General features: G+C 38.1%; 1 protein-coding gene across 5 annotated transcripts in view; it reads right to left on the reverse strand.

Moving 5' to 3' along the window:
* The window catches only part of CLCN3 (chloride voltage-gated channel 3), a 94,321-nt gene that overhangs the window by 69,371 nt on the left and 4,279 nt on the right, over nucleotides 1-20,671 (reverse strand). For all 5 annotated transcript variants that reach the window (XM_042983637.1, XM_007097160.3, XM_007097161.3 and 2 more), the window contains exon 2: nucleotides 13,390-13,565. In XM_042983637.1, coding sequence (XP_042839571.1) covers nucleotides 13,390-13,549 — 160 coding nt within the window. In that variant the 5' untranslated portion in view covers nucleotides 13,550-13,565. The remainder of the gene's footprint in view (nucleotides 1-13,389; nucleotides 13,566-20,671) is intronic.

Consider the following 20,671-nt stretch of genomic DNA (forward strand, 5'->3'; position numbering starts at 1 on the left):
TTCAAAACCCTTCAATGGTTTCATATCACTCTCAGGAAAAAGTCCCAAAACTTTAAATGCATGATTTCAACCTTGCTTAACTACCCCATCAGGCACATTCCGCTATTTTCCAGATCTTATTCTCCATACTCCAACCATCATGCATTCTCAAGCTCAGGCTCCTTCTTCCCTGAAGGTTTTCTCACAAGCAGTTCCCTCTACCTGTTAACAGTCCCCTGTAGCCAACCTGCCAGCACCCACAAATCACCTCTTCCCCTTCACCTGTCAGACTTCTCATTTTTCAGTTCTTACCTTAAGTGATACATCTTAGATTTCCTCACTTACGTGTTCTCACACCTACACCTCCTCTTTACAGCACTTACCATAACACAACTGTAATTGTTTCTTCTGCAATTATTGTTTATTTCAATGGTACTCTCATTGGAGTACAAACCCCTTAAATGAAAGTCTCACATCATTCTTGTTCACTGCTCTGTCCCAAGCACCTAGAATGGTATCTGGCCCAAAAGGAGCCTAATAATTATTGTTGAATGCAATATGCACAGAATGGAGTCCAGAAAAAAAAATACTAAAATTACCAGTTATCTATGGGTAGTAGGATTATGAATGAATTTCATTTACAACCTTATATCTTCATCATTCACATTTTCTATAATAATCACATTTTGCTTTTATTATTTAAAAGTTAACTCTTCCCAATTCACTTTTTAAAATAAACCTTCTTTTGGACTAATTTCAGATTTACAAAAAATCAGTACCAAGAGGTCCCAAATACCTCCCACTCAGCTTCCTCAACTGTTAACATCTTATACTTATTTTCATGATACATTTATCTAAACTAAGAAACTGACAATGATACATCACTATTAAGTGAACTCCAGACCTTATTTAAATTTTACCAGTTTTTCTATTAATGTCCTCTTTCTATTCCAGGTTTCAAACCAGGATACCACAATGTATGTTAACATATCTTCCTAATGTTAACTTATCTTTCTAAATTGGTATATGACTATTTCTCAGGCTTTCCTCATTTTTCATGACCTTGACTGGTTAAGTGTCCTGCAAAATATCCCCTCAGTCCAGGTTTGTCTATTGTTTCTCTTGTAGTTAGAGTTATAGGTCTTTGAAAAGAATTATCACAAAGGTGAAGTGCTCTTCCTATCACATATTAGGGGTATGTAATATCCATATGACATCATCAGTGATATTAACCTTCATCACTTGGTTACAATAGTGTTTGCCACGTTTCTCCACTGCGAAGTTACTATTTTTCCCTTCTTTCCTATTCTATTCTTAGTAAGTCACTAAGTCTAGCCCACCCTTAAGGGAGAAGGAGGTAGGAAATAAACTCCTCCTCCATGAGGGTAGAATATTTACATAAATTATTTAAAATTCTTTTTTTTTTAAGTTTATTTTCATTTGTTTGGAGAGAGACAGAGACCGTGCAAGTTGAGGGAGGGCAGAGAGAGAGGGAGATGGAGAATCCCAAGCAGGCTCTGCACCGTCAGCACAGAGCCCGATGCAGGACTTACACTCACAAAACCGTGAGATCGTGACCTGAGCCAAAACCAAGAGTCCGATGCTCAACTGACTGAGCCACCCAGGAGCCCCTATTTGGAATTCTTCTACAAGGGAGACTTGTCTCTTTTCCTCCATTTATTTATCATTTACATCACTTTACATCATTTGTGTCATATGTATGTGCTCATTTATATTTATTTTACACTTTGGTTATATTCCAATTGTACATTATTTTCTTGCCCAAATTGTTCCAGTTTCAACCATTTAGAGTTCTTTCAAATTAGTTCCTGTGTTCTCTGGACAATCCCTCATCCCTTTGTTTTTTGAGCACTTCCTTACTTCTGGTACTACACATGATCTGGGCTCATCTTGTATATTCCCTGCTCAGTTCTAGGTCAGGATCTCTCCAAGGCAATCCATTACTAAGTCCTGAAGTTAATCATTTACGATTTTTATGAACCCAGACTAATCTATCTGTATGTCATGATGCAATCTGATAGCTGACAAAGTATAAGCAAGTGTAAACTTTGAGTACCCAAGCCAAAATCGCCACAAAGGACTCTCATACATAATAGCAACACTTCTGCCATTTCTTTTACTATATTCTTTTGTTTCCAAAACTGAGCTGAGTTGGGTAGGTAGAATGCCTTACATTCATTTTTCAAGTAAGAAAACTGAGAAACAGAAGTGATGACAGAGGTGCCTGGGTGGCTTTGTCAGTTAACCATCTGACTCTTGATTTCAGCTAAGGTCATTATCTCATAGTTCACGGGTTCTAGCCGCACATCAGGCTCCACACTGACAGTGCAGAACCCGCTTCCAATCCTCTGTGCCCCCCCACCTTCCCCTTTCTCTCCATTCTCACTTGTTCTCTCTCTCAAAAATAAACATTAAAAAACAAAATAAAACCAAAACAGCAACCTTTTAATGAGCTTCTGCTGTGTGCATGCCAATATATTAGGTGTTGTAAGAAGAGAGGATAGGGGCACCTGGGGGGCACAGTCGGTTAAGCGTCCGACTTCAGCCAGGTCACGATCTCGCGGTCCGTGAGTTCGAGCCCCGCGTCAGGCTCTGTGCTGACTGCTCAGAGCCTGGAGCCTGTTTCCGATTCTGTGTCTCCCTCTCTCTCTCTGACCCTCCCCAGTTCATGCTCTGTCTCTCTGTCCCAAAAATTAAAAAAAAAAAAAAGTTGAAAAAAAAAGTTGAAAAAAAAAAAAAGAAGAGAGGATAAAATAGGGCACCTGGTTGAGCGTCCAACTTCTGCTCAGGTCATGATCTCACAGTTCAGCAGTTTAAGCCTTGCATCAGGTTCTCTGGCAGCACAGAGTCTGCTTGAGATCCTCTCTCTCCCCCTTCTCTCTCTGCACCTCCCCACTTCATGCTCGCTCTCTCTCAAAAATAAGCATTAAAAATATTTTTTTAAAAAGAAGAGAGGATAAGATAAACAGCACCTGTGGCTGCCCATGATATACTAATATCCCCTCCTCACAAAAATTTAGAAATAAGGAAAATATGATTGCTCATCAAGAGTTAAAATATGTAGGGGCACCTGGGTGGCTCAGGTGGTTGAGCAGCCAACTCTTAATTTTGGCTCAGGTCATGATCCCAGGGTCATGAGATAGAGCCCCATGGCATGTTCTGCACACACACGCTCTTTCTCTCTCCCTCCAAAAAAAATTTTTTTAACTTAAAATATGTAATCAATACATAATGAATCATCTCTAAACAAAACCATGCAGACAGAAAAATAAACGATAAAATCAACAAGATTTACTAGGACAATTATACTGGAAAAAAGTACAGCTTAACCTAGGAGGAAAGGAGACTATAAAGAAAAAGACAAGGAAAGTCAAGAAAGCAAACACAGTATAAGCAATACAATTTACTACATAGGTGGGGCCCCTAGCCCAAACCTGAGAAGTCTGGTAAGGCTTTCCAGAGGGAGTGAGTTCTAATGTGAGAACCAAAGTACAAGTAATAATTGGTAAATGGGCAAAGGAAACATCTACAAAGACCTAGAGATATGAGAGCCAGGCACAAGACCAACCCTAACATTTACAAGGCCCAGAGCAAGAGTACAAAGGAAGACTCATTTGCTGTATGACTAAATATTTAAAAGTCATAAACCAAGCTAACAAACTATTAAAGAAGTATGTTCTATCCTCCTACATAGACAAGTACACTTTATAATGACCTGGAAACTTCAGCTCAGTTTTATAAATCTGCAGCCAAACTAGTGACAATTGGAAAACACTGCAAAGCGTGAAGAAAAATTAAAAGCACCCAAATTCCATCACCAAGGGAAAATTCATTATTTTGATGTATTTCCCTCCAAAGTTTGTGTCTACATGTGTATATTTTAAGAGAAAAGACATCACATTATATACATAGATTCTGCCCTTTTAATATAAGCCCTTCCACTCTTATAGCTTATATAATACAACAAATTACCTTATTCAGTTACTCAATGTGTGTTTTACAGCTGGCTTATCTTAAAAGTTCTCAATGTGTAGTCAAGTGTGTTCTATAGACCCAGGAAGATCCCCAAGATCTTTTTCAGGCGGTTTATAAGGTTGAAACATTTTCCTAATAATACATGTATTAATATTTAAATGAAACATTTGTATCATTTTCCTACTGCTAATGTAACAAATTACCACAAACTTTGTGGTTTAAAGCAATACTTTATTCTGTTATAGGTCTGAAAGTCAGAAGTCTAAAATCAAGGATCTGCTGAGCTATGTAGCTTCTGGAGGCACCATTAGTATAGACAATTATTTATGATATTCTGGAATTTTAGAGTATCCTGGGTAGATGGGTTGTATAGAAGGTTCCAGAAGTCATCAACATGTGTGCGTGTGTGTGCACCTGTGTGTGTATTTACTTTTAATTATTTATTTTGTTGAGGGTTTCGTATACATTAGATAACAATGATTTTAGAATTATCTTTTGGAATTGTAACAGAGCTATTTATTTATTTACATTCAGCTAGTCTTCCTTCAGAAACTGAAGGACCTAAACAAAGCCTAAGACTGAAAAGAAAGCACTAGAATGCCTCTTAATGAAAAGTGGAGGTTGGGCATCTTTTCTGAAAATATTTTGTACCTGCCCCAGAAGATTAGGCCCAATATACAATATATCCAAAGGAAAAGAAAACAGAAGAAAACAGAAATAGCTACCATACGCTGAGTTCTTACCATGAGCTACTTACTATGCTAACGATCCTATATACATTATTTATGTGCTAAGGTTTCCACATACACTTAGTTCTCAGAGCAATCATTTAGTGAGTACTACTGTTCTTCAAAGAGGGAAAAACAAAGGCATAGAGAGGCTAAGTGACTTGCAGAGACAGTAACTGGCAGAGCCAGGATGTAAATTCAGGTCTACAACTTAAAAGTCACTGAACATAACAGATTTTTATTCAACACGTATGCCAGAACATCAGTACTCTCCAGTGATTAAGTATTTTTTTGGTATACTAAAAAGTCATGAAAGAATATTTAATAACCAACTGCTTGTCAACTTCCATGCTGCCCAGATACTGAGCAGACACAGAAATAAGCTCTTCCCTCTGACATCTGCCCTAGCCCCTGAGAATACATCATGGCTTCCACCTCTTGTAGGATGTTCCCCCTCCAACCACTGTTAACAGGACCACACTAGCTATGCTGAAAGAAAGGATATCACTACCTTACCAAAGGACATTCACTGTCTCAGAACATAATACCTTTTCTTAATGCTGAGACTTCATGTATTATCTCTCCTTCTAGAACACTCTATGCAATTCTAAAGGGGTGTCAAAATAATATCCTTTTTCTTTGAAGTGTAACATCTAAAATCTGTACCACCCAATTTAACACTTAGTTGCTGTCAACTGTTGTTCCATATCTGGTACCTTCAACTAGACTAACCTCGAGGACAGAATCTACATGGAAAACAACAATGACTGCTTACCCTAGAATACTCCAATTTCAATGTTTTTATTTATTTATTATTTTTTTGAGACAGAGAGACAGAGTATGAGCAGGGGAGGGGCAGAGAGAGAGGGAGACACAGAATCCGAAGCAGGCTCCAGGCTCTGAGCTGTCAGCACAGAGCCTGACGCGGGGTTCAAACCCACGGACCGTGAGATCATGACCTGAGCTGAAGTCGGAGGCTTAACCGACTGAGCCACCCCGGCGCCCCAGTTTCTTCCTGGCTAACAAAATTTTTATTTTGTTTGGTTGGCAATGTGTCTACTTCCAAGGAACAAATTATGATTGCTCACACCAGTCAGTAATCCCATTCCTCTTCATCAGTATCGGTCTATATGTATTGGCATATGAGCCAATTGTAGCCAGTGATATAAGAAGTCTACTGATAGAGTTCTAGGAACGTTATCTTCTCTAATAAAAAAGAGAACATGGGGCGTCTGGGTGGCTCAGTCAGTTAAGCGTCCGACTTTGGCTCAGGTCATGATCTCACAGTTCGTGGGTTCGAGCCCCGCATAGGGCTCTGTGCTGACAGTTCAGAGCCTGGTGCGTACTTCAGATTCTGTGTCTCCCTCTCTCTCTGCACCTACCCCGCTCTACCCTCCTTCCCTCCCTCTCTCTCTTTCTCTCAAATGATAAACATTAAAAAAATTTTTTTTTTTAATCTTTTTTTATACCCTCACCCCTTCCTTCTTACTTGGTACTCTCTTCTATTGAAAACTACAAATAAAGACATCATCAATACTTGATGATAATGTGGAAAGATGGAAAGAGTCAGGTCCTTCTAGGTCGTTTCACTTCCCTGAGTTAATCCTCTATCCCACATAAAGGGGCCAAAAAGCTACTTAAACGTAGAAAAATGGGTATGCTATTAAATTTTACCTGATTTTCCAAATTACAAATATAGGTGTTTATCTGGCCTATAACTCCATAATTAAAATTAGGAAAAAACGCATTAGTGATGAAGACAGCAAATGATAAATAATAACAAAATACTGTATTTACTTAAAAAAAAAAAAAATCAAAGAACACCCAAAACAGCCAGAAAGCATACAGGTGCCAAAATTCTGGGAAAAAAAGTGAAAAAGGTAAACCCAACAGTCTCAACCACTTTTTGCTCTTGAGCCATTTCCTGATTTATAAGTATAGAGACTCAGAACTCCAACAGAAAATGAAAGTGAGGAGCTCTTGCCAGTCTTATGGGGTCAAGTAGACAAAATAGACAAAATTTGAAGTTCAGATTCACCAACGTGGCCTTGAACGTTCCAATATCCTGGAGAAAAGAGTCAGAACAGATCATTCTATAATACTTTTCCCCAAAAATATTTTTGTTCCTAGATTTTGTAAGCAAGAGGCTGAGAATCTAAGCAAAAAGTGGTTAAGACACTAAAACGATTAGCCAAGCCGTCAGTAGTCTTAAAATGCCAGGGAGATAAAAACTAAATTTCAGCACCCACCAAAGAGAAGGAGTCTTGTAAACACACCAAGCTTTCCACTAAAATCCTCAAGGGCTATGCCCTAAAAATAAAGTAAGTCAAAATACAGACTAACTCACAAAAAGTCTGAAACCACACCGCTAATTCTCTTGATCTTTGATGAGATCAATGTAATTTGCTCCTAGTCTACCTGTGTGCCCAGAAAAAAATTAATTACACTATGGTGAAGATATCACCAGCATCTATAATTTTATGTATACAATATCTAGCATTCAATCAAAAATTACAAAGCACACCTGAAGCTAGAGCCAAAAGACTAGAAAACAAGGGAAAAAACTGGCAATAGAAACAGACCCAAAGGTCTGTGTAGAATATTCAGATATGGACTTTAAACAAATGATTAATATGTTCCAAAAGAGAAGAGAATTTTTCCCAGAGTACACAAATCTATAAAAACTAATCTAATGGAAATGCAGTGATTAAGAAATAACTGATATTCAAAACTTGATAGAAAACAATGAGATACCAACACACACCTGTTACAACAGCTAAAATCTAAACTATTGACAACACCAAATGGTGACATGTATGTGGAGCAACAGGAACTCTCTCATTCACTCCTGGTGGGAATACAAATGGTATAGCCACTTTTTTTGTTTTTAATTTATATTTGTTAATGTTTTTATTTTTGAGAGAGAGAGAGAGACAGAGACAGAGACAGAGCATGAGCAGTGGAGGGGCAGAGAGAGAAGGAGACACAGAATCCAAAGCAGCTCCAGGCTCCGAGCTGTCAGCACAGAGCCAGACACGGGGCTTAAACCCACGAACCGCAAGGTCATGATGTGAGTCAAAGTCAGATGCTTAATTGACTGAGCCACTCAGGCGCCCCAGTACAGCCATTTTAAAAGACAGTTTGGCAGTTTCTTACAAAACTAAATATACTCTTACCATATGATCTAGTTATTGTTTTGCTTGTATTTAAAAGAGCTGAAATATCCAAATGAAAAAGAAAAAGAAGATGTAAAGCGAAGAGTATAAAGAGATGCAAGGATCTCAGAGAAAAGATCTAACACATTAAATTGGAGTCCTGAAAGGAGAGGAGAGAGAGAATGGCAGTTACATTTGAGGACACACTGGTCAAAATTATCCAAAGATTAAAAAAAAAAAAAAAAAAAAAAAAAAGGAAAAAGAAAAATCAAGTCACAATTCAGGGGGCTCTAATAACCCCAGCCAGGATAAATACAAAGAAAACCACACTTAAGCAACTTTGGTTAAGCTTCTGAAAGACTAGAAGAAAAGCAACCAAAAGGGGAAAAGAATAAAACTGATAGCTGACCTTTCAAGAGAAATAAAAGAAGGCAAATGATACCAGAATTATATCTCTAAAGTGTTCAAAGAGGCTCAGTCAGTTAAGCTTCCAACTTTGGCTCAGGTCATGATCTCATGGTTTGTGAGTTGGAGCCCTGCATTGGGCTCTGTGCTGACAGCTCAGATCCTGGAGCCTCCTTCAGATTCTGTGTCTCCCTCTCTCTCTGCCCTTCCGTCACTCACGCTCTGTCTCCCTCTGTCTCTCAAAAATAAATAAACATTAAACATTTTAAGTGTTCAACTTAACATTAACATTTAAACATTTTAAGTGTTCACTTAACACTTAAACATTTTAAGTGTTCAAAGAAAATGACTATACATCTGGAAATATATAACTACAAATATATCTTTTTAAAAAAATTTTTAACGTTTTATTTTATTATTGAGAGACAGAGGGAGACAGAGCATGAGCATGGGAGGGTCAGAGAGACGGGGAGACACAGAATCTGAAGCAGGCTCCAGGCTCTGAGCCATCAGCACAGAGTCCAATGCAGGGCTCGAACTCACAAACCGCAAGATCATGACCTGAGCTGAAGTCGGACGCTTAACCGACGAGCCACCCAGGAGCCCCGAACCACAAATATATCTTACAAAAATAAAGAGGAAACAAAAACTTTTGAAACACTGAGTAAATTTATCGCTAGGTTAGTAATGAAAGGAAATATCAATGAGAGTTCTTCAGGAAGAAAGATAACTAACCCAGACAGATATATGAAAATACAGTATAAAATGAAGAGCAATAGAAAAAGTGAAGACGTAGCTAAATCTAAGTAGATACTGACATAAAACAATAATAACGTCTTGTGAAGTTTAAAATATACGAAGTGGGGGCGCCTGGGTGGCTCAGTCGGTTGAGCATCCAACTGAGGCCCAGGTCATGATCTCGTGGTCTGTGAGTTCCAGCCCCGCGTTGGGCTCTGTGCTGACAGCTCAGAGCCTGGAGCCTGCTTCGGCTTCTGTGTCTCCCTCTCTTTCTGCCCCTCCCCCTCTCATACTCTGTCTGTCTCTCTCAAAAATAAATAAACATTAAAAAAATTGTTTTAAATAAAACAAAATATATGAAGAGGGGTGCCTGGGTGGCTCAGTCGGTTGAATGTCTGACTCTTGATTTCGGCTCTGTCATGATCTCGCAGTTCAGTTACTGGGTTTGAACCCCATGCCGGCTCTGCAATGACAGCACACAGCCTGCTTGGGATTCTCTGTCTCTCTCTCTCTCCGCCCCTTCCCTGCTTGTTCTCTCAAAAATAAGTAAACAGAAAACAAATAAATAAAATATATGAAGAATTAAAATAGACAACAACAGAACAAAAAGTGGGAGCAGGATAAAATGAGGTAAAATACCCTAAAGTCCTTGCATTTTCCACAAAGTGGTAAAAGTACTTATTTATAGAACTAAAAAGTCAAGAGTGCATGTTATAATCTCTAGAGTAATGCACCAAACAATAATAAGACAGCATGTAACTAACAAAGTACTGGGAGGAACGGAAAGAAATAGAGAAAAAAGAACAACTATGACAAACAGAAAACAGTAAAGACAACAGATTTGAACTCAAATATATCAGTGATTACATTAAATTTGAGTAAACTATATGGACCACAAGTCAATAAAAGACCAATATGAAAAACAAAACTCATATATAAGCTGAGTTTTGGCATAAGAAGAGACAAGAATTTCAATGTAACGGAGTATAAAGTTCAAAAACAGACCTACAGAAACATACCCACTTGATAAAGATGTCACTGCAGTATACAGGAGAATGGAAGGTTTTTTCAATAAATGGTGCTGGATCAACAACTCATCCATATGGAAAAAATGCATCTAAACCTTTAACTTACATCATACATAAAAGTTAGTTGCAAGGTACATTATAAATCTAAATGTGAAAGACAGAAAAAAAATAAAACTTCTAGAAGAATATCAGAGAATATATTCATAATCTTGAGGTATGGGAAGAGATTACAAAATAGATTACAAAAAGGACAAAGAATAAAGGAAAAGATTAACTGGATTTCTTTAGAATTGATGGCATCTTCATCAAAAGATTCCATTAAGAATGTGAAAAGGCAGGGGCGCCTGGGTGGCTTGGTCGGTTAATCGTCCGACTTCGGCTCAGGTCATGATCTCGTGGTCCGTGAGTTCGAGCCCTGCGTCGGACTCTGTGCTGACAGCTCAGAGCCTGGAGCCTGTTTCAGATTCTATGTCTCCCTCTCTCTCTGCCCCTCCCCTGCTCATGCTCTGTCTCTCTCTGTCTCAAAAATAAATAAACGTTAAAAAAAAAAAGAATGTGAACAGGCATACCAGAATGAGAGGACATTTGCAATATATGTATCTGATAAAGGACTTTTTTTTTTTAATTTTTTTTTTTAACGTTTATCTATTTTTGAGACAGGGAGAGACAGCATGAAAGGGGGAGGGTCAGAGAGAGAAGGAGACACAGAATCTGAAACAGGCTCCAGGCTTGAGCTGTCAGCACAGAGCCCGAGGCGGGGCTCTAACTCACGGACCGTGAGATCATGACCTGAGCCGAAGTCGGATGCCCAACCAACTGAGCCACCCAGGTGCCCCACTGATAAAGGACTTTTAATCAGAATGCATAAAGCATTCATAAAATGGGCAAAAATATCAAACTGGCACTTTAAAAGAGGCAGTCTAAAAAACCAATAAACATGCAAAAATGTATTTAACTCATAAGCCTTCAGGGGCGCCTGGGTGGCTCAGTCGGTTGAGCATCCGACTTTGGCTCAGATCATGGTCTCACAGTTGGTGAGTTCGAGCCCCGTGTCGGGCTCTCTGCTGACAGCTTGGAGCCTGGAGCCTGGAGCCTGGAGCCTGCTTTGGATTCTGCATCTCTCTCTCTCTCTCTCTCTCTCTCTCTCTCTCTCTCTCTCTCTGCCCCTCCCCTGCTCGTGCTCTCTTTCTCTCTCAAAAATAAATAAATAGGGGCCCCTGGGTGGCTCAGTCGGTTAAGCGTCCGACTTCAGCTCAGGTCATGATCTCGCGGTCCGTGAGTCCAGCCCCGCATCAGGCTCTGTGCTGACCACTCAGAGCCTGGAGCCTGTTTCGGATTCTGTGTCCCCCTCTCTCTGACCCTCCCCTGTTCATGCTCTGTCTCTCTCTGTCTCAAAAATAAATAAATGTTAAATAAATAAATAAATAACATTAAAAAAATTTTTTTTAATTTTTTTAAATAAAAAAATAAAAAAATAAACAAACTCAAAAGCCTTCAGATAAATGTAAAATAAGACCAAAATGTGAGAATACTGCACCCACACTAGAATAGCCAATTTTCTTTTTTAACTGAGAATATCAAGTATTGGTGAAAATGTGGAACAACTAGAACTTTCACACACTGCTGGTAGAATGAATATGCTACAACTACTTCGGAACCACCTTTCACAGTATCTAGTAATACTGAAATCCACATACTCTGTCAACTAAGAGTTCCATTCCAAGGTATAAATCCCAGAGAACTGTGTATATAATGTGCACTAAAATACAGGTATATGAAAATTCATAAAAGCATTATTACTGAGAGCCAAAATCTGTAAGAAAAAAAACCCTTAAATGTCCACCAACAATATATGAACAGAACAAATTGCAGCATGTGTACACAATGATACTATGTGGCACTGAAAATAATCAATTACTGCTATATTCAGCAACATAGATGAATCTCAAAACATAAATTAATGACACCAGACACAAAAGAGTATAAACAGTATAATTCCATTTATATAAATTTAAATACCTGTAAAACTAATAGATAGAAGTCAAAATAATAGTCACCTATGAAACTGGAAGGAGGAACAAGGGAGAATTCTGAAGTGGTAATGTTTTATTTATTTTATTTATTTTGTTTGAGAGAGAGAGAGAATGCAAGCAGAGGAGAGGAACAGAAGGAGAGAGAATATCTCAAGCAGACTCTGTGCTCAGCACAGAGCCCGACCCAGGGCTCAATCCCACAACCCTGGGATCATGACCTGAGCCGAAATTAAGAGTCAGCCACTTAACAGACTGAGCCACCCAGGCCTCAGTTATGTTTTATTTTTTAATGAGGGATAGTTATATGTGTATTCACTTTGTAAAATCTCCACGCTTATAATCTGATGATTGTTGTGATGGTTAATTTTATATGTCAACTTCACAGAGCTAAGGGATGCCTAGATAGCTGGTAAAACATTATTTTTATGTGCGCCTGTGAGAGTCTTTCCAGAAGAGATTAGTGTTTGATTCAGTAGACTTAAAAAAGGTACCCTACAATCCAAGTGGGCATGATGCAATCAGTTGAGAATGTGAATAGAACAAAAAGACAGAGGAAAGGTGATATTGCTCATTGCTTGACATGGGACATCTATCTTCCGCCTTTGGACATTAACACTTCTGGATGTGGGGCCTTGGCACACACCATTGGCTACCCTGGTTCTCAGGCCTCTGGGTTTAGACTAGAAATACACCAGCTTTCCTGGGCTTCCAATTTGCAGATGACAGATTGTAGAACTCAGCCTCCACAAACATGAGAGGAAATCCTTCATAATAAATCGCTTTCTGGGTATCTATCCTATTAGGTTCTATTTGAGGATTCCAATTACAGTTGCATACATCTCCATATTATGTTACATTTAAATTTTTAAGTTTACCCATATACAAGGTTTTCTTTTGGGGATAATGAAAATGTTTTGGAACTAGATAAAAGTGGCAATTGCACAACACTGTAAATGTGTTAAATGCCAATGAACTGAATACTTTTTTTAAGTGTACTTATTTGAAAGAGAGAGAGAGAGTGTGCAAGCAGGGGAAGGACAGAGAGAGAGGAGAGAAAGAATCCCACGCAGGCTCCACACTCTCAGCTCGGAGCCAGACATAGGGCTTGAACTCACAAACTGAGATCATGACGTGAGCTGAAACCAAGCATCGGACACTTAAATGAGCCATCCATCCGCCTCTGAAAGCTTTAAAATGGTTACGTTATATGAACGAACTCAATTAAAAAATAAAAAAAGCTACCCAAAAACTCAACCTCAATAAAATAATGTATATATTTATTAGTGGACATTACTACAAACATTAAAAGTTACAATGACAAACTTACCAACTGCTGTGTCACCATCTAACAAATTGTCATCTTCAGAAGTTTGAAAGTCCATAATAACACCTACTCCATCTAAAAGCTCCTCATCACTACTTGCACTTGTTATACTGTTGTAGCTGTTTCTATAGTATCCTCTATGGAACAGCTGCTCAGACTCCATTTAGCTCTCTGATTATCTGAAAAAAGAGGAAAAAGTAGTTGTAACATTTTCCCAGCGTATTATAAAAATCACCTAGTTTAACATAACAAAAAGAAACTTCTGATCTCTGTATTAAAAAAATACTAAGTTCATTCACTGTAACAATAGCTCACTCTACTAAGTCTTTTGGGATGATTTATTAATTCTATTCTCACTATGCAGCTACAAAAAAGAACAAAGAATTTCTTCATGTAGTGATACAAAACAAACCGCAAGATCAGTTGTTAAGTTAAAAAATTACAAAGAAGTGTTTTAGGTATACCACAATATATATGGGGGGGGGGGGGCAGTTATCCAAAAAAAGCAGGGGAGAGGGTATGGGGAAGAGGAAGAAAAACAGTACATAATGGCTTGTGTAAATACAGATGATCACTGGAGCGATTTCCAAGAAAAGTTGCCTACAGGAGAAAGGAACAAAATGGCTAAAGTACCAGGTCTAAAAGGCAAATTCTTTGTCTCTTTTGAGTATTTTACTAAATCCAAATACTAATTTTAAAATGGTGTAATTTGGGGCACCTGGGTGGCTCAGTCAGTTAAGCGTCTGACCTTGGCTCAGGTCACGATCTCATGGTTCATGAGTCTGAGCCCTGCATCAGGCTCTCTGCTGTCAGCACAAAGCCCTGTTTGGATCCTCTGTCCCCCTTGCTCTCTGCCCCTTTCCCGCTCATGCTGATGAATACCTGTGCACTCTCTTGCTCTCAAAAAAAAATAAATAAAAATTAAAATTAAAATTAAAATTAAAAAAAAATGCTGTAATTGTTTTTAATGTTTATTTTGAGAGAGACAGATAGACAGAGTGTGAGTGGGGAAGGGACAGAGAGAGAGGGAAATACAGAATCTGAAACAGGCTCCAGGCTCTGAGCTGTCAGCACAGAGACCAATGCAGGGCTCGAACTCATGAACCATGAGATCACAACCTGAGCCAAAGTCCGATGCTTAACTGACTGAGCCACCCAGGTGCCCCTAAAATGCTGTAATTTAAATTTTTTTAATATTAATTTCATTCTCCTTTCATTATTTTATTTTTTAATGTTTTTATTTTTAGTTTTCGGGAGAGAGAGACACACAGTGTAAGTGGGTTAGGGGCAGACAGAGGAAATACGGAATCTGAAGCCCGTTCCAGGCTCTGAGCCGTCTGCCAGAGCCCAATGTGGGGCTTGAACTCGTGAACTGCAAGATCATGACCTTAGCTGAAGTCATCCACTCAACCAACTGAGCCATCCAGGCACCCCCTCCTTTCATCATTTTCAAATTTAAATCACAATTTTCATTTTTTCAAAGCAGATAATACTAAACATACTTATGTTTTCATTGCTATTACTCTAAAAACAGTATTGCTCTTAAATTGTTTGATTTTTAAAATACATCTACTTACTTGCTCAATATCTAAATGGAGAGTGCAAAACATTACCAATAAACTTGAAAGGATCATGTGTGGGACTTGAATGATACAGTCATAAAAGCAGTCAAACCAGTAAGCCTTGTAAAACAAGAACTTCATAGGTATGTCATAATAAGTACATATGAAAATAAAAGATAATGGCACTAAGCATACTCCAATCCTAGTGCCGAATTCTTTCTTTTTTTAGGTAGGCTCCAAGAGTCACATGCTCTACTAAATGAGCCAGCCAGGTGCCCCTTTAGTGTTGAATTTTAATACTGAAGACTTGAAGTGTTTTAAGACAATCTCTTGTCCTCAGTAAACCGTCCTTCTGCACAGGGAAAAATAAACTCAAAGAGTTATAACAATTAAAATTATTTGTAGAGATTGTACACTTCTTTTGAGAAAAATAAAACATTGCTAAAAAACTATTTTTAACAGATTTATAAGTTTCCTAACTTCAAGACTACTTTAGAGAAGGTGAAGTTTTGAGAACTCAAGAGCATGTCTCTATTCTCAGCATCTGGCATAGTCATTGGTACATAATATATAAATAATAAATATAAAATGTCAAATTGTTTATTCAGTCAATGAGGTAAAAAAGGTAAAAAACTGAAATGTATTCAGTTTTCAATAAACAAATGCTCTCTACAACAGTACTAATCTGGCCCTGGGAGAATAACCAAAGATTTAGCACATGGATTACAAATAAAACTTGCATAGTTATCGCTTTGCAACTTCATTAATGTTTTATAGTTACCTCTACCAAAGACAGCCTGTTATAACTTACTGAGATTTGTGTGTACTAATTAAAGCAAGAGTTTTATATCTAAGGTAAATGTTAGAATAGTTTGAAAATAACTATTCATGCGAAGAACTTTGCAGGGTCCATAAGGCAATCAAATTAAATATTGTGGCTCTTGAGTAAATAGCCAAAAGCCTTTTAAAAAAAATAAGCATGAATCATTTTAATTTTGATGTATCAAAGCCTGTATGCTAAGATTTTGGAATGAATACAAACATTCTGTTCATCACTTTACCTCATGATCAGACTAGAAGGGCTTAAGACATGTGATAACACACATCAATGAACGTTAGTTAGAGGCTACATATCACCTCCCTCACCTGTGCATGTGAGCACACTTTCTCACAAATAAACATTAAAAAAAAAACCTTTTTTTAAAGTTTATTTATCTTGAGAGAGAAAGAGACAGTGCTAGTGGGGGAGGGGCAGAGGGAAAGGGAGAAAAAGAATCCCAAGCAGGCTCCGTGCTGCCAGCACAGAGCCTGACATATGGCTCAAACCCACAAAACCATGAGATCATGACCTAAGCTGAAACCAAGAGCCACATGCTTAACCAGCTGAGTCACCCAGGCACCCTCCCCCCACCCCCCAAAAAAACCTCTTAAACAGTTTATTACATGTTCAGCATTAACCTTAACATGACAAAAATTAACTTGTTTATACTTGTATTAAATATAATCACCCTAAAGGTTAGGTACTATTATTTTCCTCATTTAACAGATGAGGAAACTGAGGCACAGAGTTTAAATAACTTACCCAAAGTCATGCAACTAATAAGGAAAGCCTCTCTGACCTACTTACTACCTGGGCAAATCTCCCTAAACTAGGTCAAATTTTCACTGTTAGCTCTTAATTCTCTCCTTTATATCATTTACTACAGTTGTAATATTATACTTATTTACATGATTATTTAATGTCTGTCTTCCCAACTACAATATATCGTGAGATCTGGCACAGTGTCCATTTCTGTTCAATATTCCATAATCGATGGTCATTAGCATAGTACCTAACACATATTAAGTGTTCAGTATTTTTTTATTCAACTTTTTGAAATAATTCTGATTTCACATGCAGTTGTAAAATATCATACAGAGATATCTTGTGTACCCTTTACTCAGCTTCTGCTAATGGTAACATCTTGCAAAACTACAGAAAATCACAACCCAAATACTGACATTGATGGTACAATCAAGATACAGAACATGTTGGGGCACCTAGATGGCTTAATCAGATGGGCGTCCAACTCTTGATTTTGGATCAGGTCATGATCTCAGTATAATTCTCTAGAGATTCATCTAGGTTGCTCTATGTATCAATAGTTCTTTCCTTTTGATTGCTGAGTAGTAGTCCATGGTATGGATGTACCATAACCTAACCATTCACCCATTGAAGAATATCTGGTTTTCTAGGTTTTGGGTATTATGAATAAAGCTGCTATAAATATCCATGTACAGGTTTTTGTATGCAGTCAAGTCTTCATTTCTCTGGGATAAAACTCAAGGAGTGCATTAATTGGGTCATATGGTAATTGCATGTTTAGTTTTTTAAGGAACTGTCCGTTTTACATTCCCACCAACAATAAATACATGGGTGATCCAGTTTCTTCACATCCTTACCCGAACTTCCCGTTGTCACCAATTTTAATTTTAGCCATTCCGATAGGTGTGTAGTGATATCTCACTGCAGTTTGTTTGCATTTCCCTGGTAGCTAATCATGTTGAACATCTTTTTTGTACTTCTTTGCTATCTGCCTATCCTCTTTAGTGGAATGACAGTTCATATATTTTGCCCATATTCTTATTGGATTGCTTTTCTACTGCTGAGTTTTATACTTTAGTATATTCTAGATACCAGTCCTTTGTCAGATATGTTGTTTGCAAACATTTTCTCACATTCTATAGCTTGACTTTTTTAAGTACTTTTTAAGTACTCTCTACGCTGATGTGGGGCTCAAACTCACAACCCTGAAACCAAGAGTCACATACTCCACTGACTAAGCTAGCTGGGTGCCTGTGATTTTCTTCCTTTTAACAGGGTCTATCACTGAGCAAAATATTTAATTTTGATGAAGTTGAATTCATAAATTTTTCCTTTATTGATTATGCTTTTGGTGTCATCTAAGAAATCTACCCCCCAAAGATTTTCTTCTAAATTTTTTTTTTCTTTTTTTTTTTTTTCTGAGAAAGAGAGAGCATGAAAGCAGGGGAGGGACAGGGGGAGAGGGAGAGAGAATTTTAAGCAGGCTCCACACCCGACACAGAGCCTGACTTGGGGCTTAATCTCATGACAGTAAGATCATGACCTGAGCCAAAATCAAGAATCAGATGCTTAACTGACTGTGCCACCCAGGCATCCCTATATTTTTAAAGTTTAACATTTTACATGTAAGTCCGTGATCCATTTTGCGTGACTTTTTGTATAAGGTGTTAAGACATAGGTTGAAGTTCCTCGTTTTTTGGGTATTCTTTTCTTTTTTCTTTTTGTTTGTGGATGTTTGCATGTCTACTTGTTCCAGCAGTATTTGCTGAAAAAAGCTATCTTTCACTGATTTGTTTTTATTTTCTTTTGCCTTTGTCAAAAATTAGTCGGGTATATTCGTGTGCATCTATTTCAGAGTTCTGTGTTCTGTTCCACTGATCTATATGTCTATACCTTCAGCAATACCACACAGTCTTGCTTACTCTAGCTCTGAAATAAGCTGGAAATTGGATAGATTAATTTCTCACACTTTATTCTTATTTTTCAAAATTACTTTAGCTATTCTAGTTACTTTACCTTTCCATATAAATTTTTTAAAAATTTTTTTACATTTATTTCTTTTTGAGAAACAGAGTGAGACAAAGCATGAGCGGGGGAGGGGCAGAGAGAGAAGGAGACACAGAATCTGAAACAGGCTCCAGGCTCTGAGCAAGCGGTCAGCACAGAGCCTGATGCGGGGCTCAAACCCATGAACTGTGAGATCATGACCTGAGCCAAAGTCGGACGCTCAACCCACTGAGCCACCCAGGTGCCCCTACCTTTCCATATAAATTTTATAATCTTATCTATATCTACAAAATCTTGATGGGTCAATTAATACTTATGAGTAAATAACAAATACTTCTCTATTTGGATGGTACATCTCTATTTGGATATTACGCAAACTCTAATTCAACGAAACTGAGTATTTGTCCCAAACTTGCTTGTTCTCCTACATTCCCTATCTCAGTTGTCATCTCCCTTGTAGCCAAAATTAGTTTTCAGAGTCACTTGTGAATGTATTTGACAACCATTTACTCAGTACCCATCATGTACCAGGCACAAGACAGGTGCTGGGGTAATGAGTAAAATATGGTCCCTATTCCCAAAGCAGTGAAGGCAAAAGACATACAAATAACTACAGTATGGTATGATAAATATCACAGGAAAGGTATATAGGAGGTATTTGATAACACTGAAAAGGAATAAGCATGCTACCTGGAAAAGTCTTAAAAGTGAACATTTTTTAAATTATTTAAAAGAATTTTTTAATGTTTACTTATTTTTTAAGAGACAGAGAGAGACAGAGCATATGTGGGGGAGGGGCAGAGAGAGAGGGAGATACAGAATCCAAACCAGGCTCCAGGCTCTGAGCTGTCAGCACAGAGCCTGACGTGGTGCTCAAACCCACAAACTGTGAGATCATGACCTGAGCTGAAGTCGGATGCTTCACCGACTGAGCCACCCAGGCATCCTTAAAAGTGAACATTTAATAAAGGGAATGTTTGAGCTGAGTACTTGAAGGATTAGGATGAGTGAACTGGGCTAACTATGAGATGAAAGTCAATACAAGCAAAACAAACAACAAAAAACAAAAAAAACAAAAAAAAAAATACATGCAAAAACACAGCACCATAATAATAAAACCTGCTTAGGTAGCTTAAATAAGAGGTAAGGGACTGGAGAGTAGCTGGAGAGGTGGACATAGGCCAGATCAGAAAGGGAGGAGTTCATATGCTGTGCTAAGGAACTTAATTACTCATTTATACACAAGAGAAACCATTAAGAGTTTTAAAAGATAAACCACATGACCAAATACGAATTTTAGCAAGGCAACAGTAGCAGCAGTATGGAAGACAGATTAGAAGAGCAAAAGGCTGAAAGAGGAATTAGGTAACCCTAATTCCAGTAGAACCCTGAATAATCCTAAATATGAGATACTGAAGGCATAATTAACCTAAGACATCACAATATGGAGTGAAAAGAATTCTGAAAAATATTTAAGAGGATGCGGTAAACAATAAACTGTGGGGAACAGTGAAGAAATCTAAGAGATCTGCTAGGTTTCTGACTTGACTAATTGATTCAAAACAGCTGGAAGAACAAATTTCATTCTTCTACATCTTATGGGACTCAAGATCAGAGTGTTCTTTCCAACTATAGAATTAGATATGTAAGCTTTAAGTCCTATTCAAGGCCAGACTACAATGAGGGGAGTGGCTCCCTTCATTCAGTGCATCAATCTAGCACCCAAACTGCAAACACTAAGTAGTATGCCACCTGAATTGGGGGGTGGGAAGAAGAACTAGGAAGACTGCAAATTCGTGGCTAAGGGACCCACAGCCTGAAGTAGTTACACCAATTTTCCATAGCTCCCAGTCAAGTTTTACCTCTCTCAGAAAGGAGACTGGGTAGGGCTAAGGATCATGGCTAAGTTTCAAAGGTGTACCAGTCAGCTACCTGGCTGGCTAGTAAGCTAAATAGAAAAGTAGGTACACTATCACTGAAAAAAGAAATGAAAATCCCAAATATTAGCAACTAGAGAGATGGGCAAAAGTTTCACAAGCATAATAGCAGAGGTAAAACGCTGAGTGATGTAGCCATTTGTGTGTAAGGAGCATTTTCATATAAATACTTTAAGCATCTCATATAAATATCA

The sequence above is a fragment of the Panthera tigris genome, chromosome B1, assembly GCF_018350195.1.
Source record: "Panthera tigris isolate Pti1 chromosome B1, P.tigris_Pti1_mat1.1, whole genome shotgun sequence".
In the NCBI taxonomy this organism is placed as follows: Eukaryota; Metazoa; Chordata; class Mammalia; order Carnivora; family Felidae; genus Panthera; species Panthera tigris.